The sequence below is a fragment of the Galendromus occidentalis genome, unplaced genomic scaffold, assembly GCF_000255335.2.
Source record: "Galendromus occidentalis unplaced genomic scaffold, Mocc_1.1 scf7180000077326, whole genome shotgun sequence".
In the NCBI taxonomy this organism is placed as follows: Eukaryota; Metazoa; Arthropoda; class Arachnida; order Mesostigmata; family Phytoseiidae; genus Galendromus; species Galendromus occidentalis.
Genome location: NW_003805314.1, coordinates 3532 through 9970, shown reverse-complemented (window position 1 = coordinate 9970; position 6439 = coordinate 3532). Strand labels below are relative to the sequence as shown.

Here is a 6439-nt window from a genome sequence, read left to right as displayed (position 1 = left end):
GTGGTGTCAGAAGTATTCACGGCGAGGCCACCGAGCAAGTGAATCTACGGAAAACGGTTTCCGGAGAGGTGTTCGTGGAAAGCCGCGGAAATGGCGAGCAACGAGAGCACCGATGAAGAGTCGGTTGCTCCGACGGCCGAGGAAATCTATGAGGAACAGAAACGTGAGTTGCAAACAGCACGCTCCCTGCTCTCACGGGCCGTGAACCGAGTGAAGGCGGTCATCGCCAAGGATCCCAATCCAACGACATTGACCGAGCTCCGCGCGGCAAGAGACTCGTTACGCGAACTGGCAAAAAGGCTGGCAAAAGCCACAAAGGCCGTTTTGAGGTCCCGTCAGATCGCGCACGAGACCCGTGAGGCGGAAATCAAGAAGGACCTTGACTACGAGGAAAAGATCAACGACATCAATTTCGACATCAACTCGTACTTATGGAAAAATGATCCAGATGCAGCTTCGGACGGCTCGCGTCGTGCATCCAATTCAATTCAGCAAGAAGCGATCGCCGATCCGCCGAAGATGAATTCAACGATGACTGGCAACACGCCGGCTCCGAAGAACACGTGGAAGGAGATTCTACAACGGATTCCGAAATTCGAAGGAGACCCGACCAAATTTAAACGTTGGAGAAACGCATTCTGTCTCTACGTGGATGCGGCATCGATGGACGATCTCGAGAAATTCGAGTTGTTGCTGAAAACGGTCAACGACAGCGTGGCGAAATGTATCATGAGTTTGGAGGTATCAGCTGCAAACTACGTCAGCGCGAGAAACAAGATCTTCGACATGTACGGCGACATCGTAATGGCAGAGGATCAACACGTCGACAACTTGATGGAAGCCTGTACGAGGAAAGACGTTCACGAAAACAAGAGTTTCGTCAATTTCGTCACGGACGTCTCTCAGAGTATCGAATCGCTGGTAGCTTTAGGAAACTCGTACGAAGGTATGTCGGTGTTCGCAACTAGATTCATTCTAAAGGCACTGCCATATGACCGGAAACGGAGATTCGATGATGCTTATGCGATGGTGAGTGAACAAGACAGAGAGTGCAGGCTGAAAGCGCTGCTCGATTTTCTCAGAGCTGAACAGAAGCAAGTCGGGAGGCTGACCCTAGTTTTCAAGGCAGGTGCGAGCACGAGTATTGCCAACAGAAAGAACAAATTCGGTAACCCGGGGGATTCGCTCCGAAACCGGTTCAATCCTCAAAGAGCGAGTCCCGCCGGACCGAGCGGGTCGATTAGTAGTCAGCACGCTTTCGCGGCGACCACGTCGTCACCGTCTATTGACCACTCTTGCATCTTCTGTTCAGAATCGCATAGCAGCTCGAAGTGTAAAAATCAAATGTCTCTTGAAGAGAGACGTAAATGCGCAACTTCGAAGGGTGCTTGTTTCCGTTGCTTGGCTCGTAACCATCTCGCGATAAAATGCAAAGCCAAGGGGTGCGCGAAATGTAAGGGGAGCCATCATATCCTGTTATGCGGGAAGCCCGAGGAATCGATCTCATCGGCTGCGGCGGTTGTTGAAGAACAGCCGCCGGCGAGTACGAATTCGATAAAAATCGTCGATGTCGCGGAGAAGCGACTACCAACGGGGTACGTCGAGGTTTTGTCTGAGGACTGTAAGGCGATCGGAAGGATTGTTTTGGATACGGGGAGTCAGAAGACTCTGATCACGAACAAGTTTGCGGACCTCTTACACGCAAAACAGGTCGGCTCCGAGACTTTCTACATGCATTCGGCGGGGCATGCGTCTCCGAAACGATACAAGGGAAGAATCGTGGAAATCACGCTAAAGAGCCGGTTCTCAAACGCGCACCTGATGATAGTGGCGACAGCACTACCGGTCGTAGTGGAGGGAAATCTGCCCGACGCGAACTTCAAAGAAAACCTCAGAACGATTGCTGACTGTAATGAAGGCGACTGGGAAACAGATATCAATATCTTAACAGGGGTAGATTTCCTCTATCCCATCCTGGGTCAGAACATCAGGAAAGTGAGCAGTTTCATTGCGATTGAGACGCTATTCGGGTATTTCTTGTGCGGGACTGGCTGCCACCAAGAGATCAAGCTGAATCCAGCGCTGGTGGAAGCGATCAAGAAAAAGAGGGACTCGTGGGACGGAGACAGGGGGCGGGGACATTCAGACCCGACGGTCTCACTCGCAGCGACAGTCAAGTCGAAATTTGACCCCGACGACATAGCGTTCCTCTGGGAGACCGAAATCATGGGCATCGAACCATATTTCGAAGAAACGGATGAAGCTCCGAACGAGGAGATGCGGCAGTTCTTCCGGGAGACTACTAAAAGGAAGGAGGATGGGCGATATGTTATTCAGTTGCCGTTCAAACCAAACATTGACACGTTAGGTGATAATCGAGCATTGACCGAACAGAGACTAAGGGGTTTTCTAAGTAAGGCAAAACGAGATCGAGACTTCTTGGCGGCTGTGGATGCCGAAATGCGAGACTTGTTGAATCAAGGATTCATCGAACTCACAGAGGCCCCAAAACCAGGGGAAAAGTCGCACTACCTACCGCTCCTGGCGGTGATAAAGAAACCCGCCACAGCGAACACCAAAATGAAAGTAAGGGTAGTCAATGACGCCAGCGCGCGGTCAAGAGATGCGGCGGGTTTAAACGACGTATTGCACCAAGGAGAAAACCTCATAGCGGACATCGCTCTGGTTATCCTCCAATTCAGGCAGCAAAAAATCGTAATCTCAGCCGACATAGAACGGGCTTATCTGCAATATGAAATCACGCCGAGCACCGGAAGTTCTTGAGATTTCTGTGGCCTCTGGGCATATCCGAGAACCCGAAGGCGCCATGGCTGGGAATGCAATCGTGTCGGCCGCTTTCGGGTTGGTGAATGCACCGTTCACGCATTGTGCGGGCATAATTCATCACATAGAAAACGAGATAAAGAGGAAACCCGAGCGGAAGGAACTCCTAGAATACGTGAAGAAATGGTTCTACGTCGACGATCTGATCGCGGGGGCGACTGACGTCGATAAGGGGATAAACGTCGTCGAAACTCTACGAGACTCCTTCGAAGCCGGGTGTCTCCCTCTGAAAAAATGGGCCACGAGCTCACCCGAGCTGGGAGAATACATTCAGCGAAGTCACCCAGACTCGACGGTAACGTTCAGAGACGAAAACTTCAAATTCCTGGGAGTACGTTGGAACCAAAAACTAGATGCTCTGCACATAGATATCTCACAGACCCTGGATTTCTTCAGGTCCTGTGAGCCGTCGAAACGGACTCTGCTCAAAGGGGCGAGTCGAATCTTTGATCCGTGCGGGCTAAATGCGCCAATCTTACTGGGAATGAAAAAGTTACTACAGATACACTGGCAACGTCGATACGATTGGGACTTCAAGTTGACCGGGGAAGGTCTCGAAGAATTCAGAGGAGTTGCCGAGCGTCTGGAAAACGCGAAAGGCATCAGCGTAGCCAGGAGCTACCTCGGACCAAATGGAGACGCGAAGGGGGCGCAGCTCGAACTGCATGTGTTCAGTGACGCGAGCCTCACGGGGTACGGCTGCGTGGCGTACACACGGGATGTCAGTGATATCCGCAATGTAAATGTCTCATTCATAATGGCCAAAGGGAGAGTAGCACCTCTCAAAGGTCATTGGTCTATCAACAGACTCGAATTACTCGGAGCAATCGTGGCCACCAGGGTAGCGAAAAAGATCATGGAGGCGACGACCCGGAAGTTTTCCTCAGTAAACTTCTGGTGCGACAACGCAGCCGTACTGGGTTGGATTAGAGATAGACCTCAGCGCTGGCGGAGCTTCGTTCAGAATCGCATAGAAGAGATACAGGCAAGCACAAACGCAAACCAAAGGCGTTTTGTCAGGTCAAAAGACAATCCTGCGGATCTGGTCTCGAGGTCTTCGACTCTTGAGACCGAAGAGCTGCGAGATTTCTGGATGCGAGGACCAGAGTGGTTGAGTACGAATAGGGGGCCCGAGGATCACAATCTCAATCCAGAGGATTTCGAGCACGAGGTTGTCAACGAGAGGAGGGCGCAATGCGTGGTTGGGGCGGTAACGACGAAGGCCGAGTCAATCGGAGTGCGGTCCTTTTCGTCATGGGCCAAAACGGTCCGAGTAGTCGCCTATGTGTTGCGGTGGAAGAAGTTCAAGCGGGTCGCGAAACCGCAGTGGCTGATTCCGATCACTACAGAGGAATACGAGGCAGCCGAAAGGGCGATATTGGGAAACATCCAAAGGCAACACTTCGCGGCGGAGTTGGATTCTGGTCTCGAAGATCTGTCGAAAAAGAGCCAACTATATCAATATAATCCGTTCGTCGACAAGCATAATCTCATAAGATGTCGATCGCGGCTCACGAATTTGAGAGATGTGGACTTCGAGACTGCGAACCCAATAATCCTGCCAGGGGAAAACGAGCTCGTGGAGCTCTATGTTCAATGGATGCACTCGGAAATTTGTGGCCACGCGGGAAGCGTTCAGGGTATAATGCATCGAGTAAGGAGGAGATTTCTAATTCTGAGATGTCGCCGGGTCGCGAGTCGCGTGGTTAACAAATGCATGGTTTGCGTCAAGTTCAGAGCAAAGGCAGCAGCCGAACCGGTCCCGGAACTTCCTAAGTTCAGGGTGGAAACCGTAGCAGCATTCGCGATGACCGGGGTCGATGCCACAGGACCAATAACAGCCAAGAATCGGGAAGGGAAAAAGTCGTCGGCGTACATCATGCTGTTCTGCTGTCCGGTGTCAAGGGCTGTGCGGATGGAACTGGTCGAAAACTTATCGACGTACGAGTTTCTGCTCGCGATGAGGCGGTTTTATAACCGGAATCCGACAGTTCAATGTTTCTTCTCGGACAACGCGGCATCGTTCCGGAGAGCCGCGAAAGAGGTGAAAATTTTGTTCGATCTCGCAAGGACGGAGGCGACTCAAAGCTTCCTTAATAAGCACAGGATCTCATGGAAGTTTAACACGGAGCGCGCAGCATGGAGAAATGGGTTCGTTGAGCGGTTGGTCGGGATAATTAAGAAACCTCTCCGGAAAATCGTCGGGAAAAACTTCCTACCCTTCAGGGAATTGGAAACCGTTCTGACCGACATCGAGAAGATCGTCAACGACCGGCCACTAACGTGCGTGAGCAACAGTCCAGACGAGATGCTTCCGATCAGTCCTTCCGACCTCCTCTATGGCAATAAGGTGTGCCCGGCACTGCCGGAAATTAATGAAGCGCTCGAAGTCGTAAATCTGGCGTCACCGAACGTCCTGTCCGAGAGATGGAAGAACCAAGCAAACATACTGAATGCCTTCTGGAATCGGTTCAGAAGGGAATATCTGATTCAGTTAAAGTCGAACCAGGGGGCGAAACCTGTGAAGAGTCGGCCTCTCCGGGTCGGAGACGTCGTGCTAATCGACGATCCCGCACCATCCCGGAGTTTTTGGCCAATGGCCAGGGTGCAATCCATGTGCGGCGGGGAGGGGACGTCCGACGGACGTAAGAGGACCTGCATAATCAAATTAACGAATGGCAGAACACTCAAGCGTCCAATCCAACTTCTATATCGACTTGACGTTACGGAGGACACCTCAGAAGCCGTAGGAGGCGGGTTGAGAAATTAGGAGGTCTGATCGCGAACGGTGGAAGAGCGAAGACAGGACCATTGGGGTGTTAGTAGGCCTTCCAACGGATCGGATCCGTGAATCCGACTCCGCGGAGATCCGCAAGATTTTTGCGGATCCGGATCCGCAGGATCCGCGAGCCCTATCCGTATTGGGATCCGCAAGATCCGCCTAACAATGCATCAATGAATCGTAGTATATTCCGAATTCAATTCGGTATTATTATATCATCTCCACAGGCTCTCAGCGGCTATCTCCGTTCAGAATTGACGGCCTGTTTATGTGCATAGCACATATTTCTATTCGCTGCATGTCTCACGTCGCTTTGACGGGACAAACAGCGACGCGAGAATTGCTCTCATAGCGATCGCTTCAAGAGCGCGGGCCGCCGCGTGTCAAAAGTCTCAGTCATCTAGTTAGCGTGCGATCTGTGAATTCCGTGGAACTGCATCCTTCCCGATGGGCGACTTCAAGGAGAAAACAAAGGCAAAAAGTTGGGTCTGGAAGTACTTCCTAAGCGACTCGGTCAGAGCAAAATGCAAGAACTGTCCTAAGGTAGGGATCCGCGTTTCTGAGCGTTCGTTCGTAAGATCTCCTCATCCCATCATGAGTAATTGATCAGTAATGAGTGATTAAAGTCATCTGATTCCCTCAATATTGGTGATCGTAGGTCCTCTCGAATAAACGATCGACGGGCGTGTTGATCAAGCACCTGAAAGATCAGCATGCGATTTCCAAGAATAGCGCCCGAGCCATCTCCAGCTCACCTCAGGGACAGGAAGAGGACTTCCCTCATTCGTTCGACGAAATATCACCTTCGATAGG

The 6439-nt window shown here is 51.5% G+C and overlaps 1 protein-coding gene across 1 annotated transcript; it reads left to right on the top strand.

Moving 5' to 3' along the window:
* The first annotated feature begins 90 nt into the window (after positions 1-90).
* Positions 91-5614, top strand: LOC100900023 (uncharacterized). Its single transcript, XM_003742181.2, has 2 exons — positions 91-2776; positions 2823-5614. Exons 1-2 carry the CDS (start codon positions 91-93, stop codon positions 5612-5614), a joined length of 5478 nt encoding a protein of 1825 aa, XP_003742229.2.
* Positions 5615-6439: the final 825 nt, after the last annotated feature.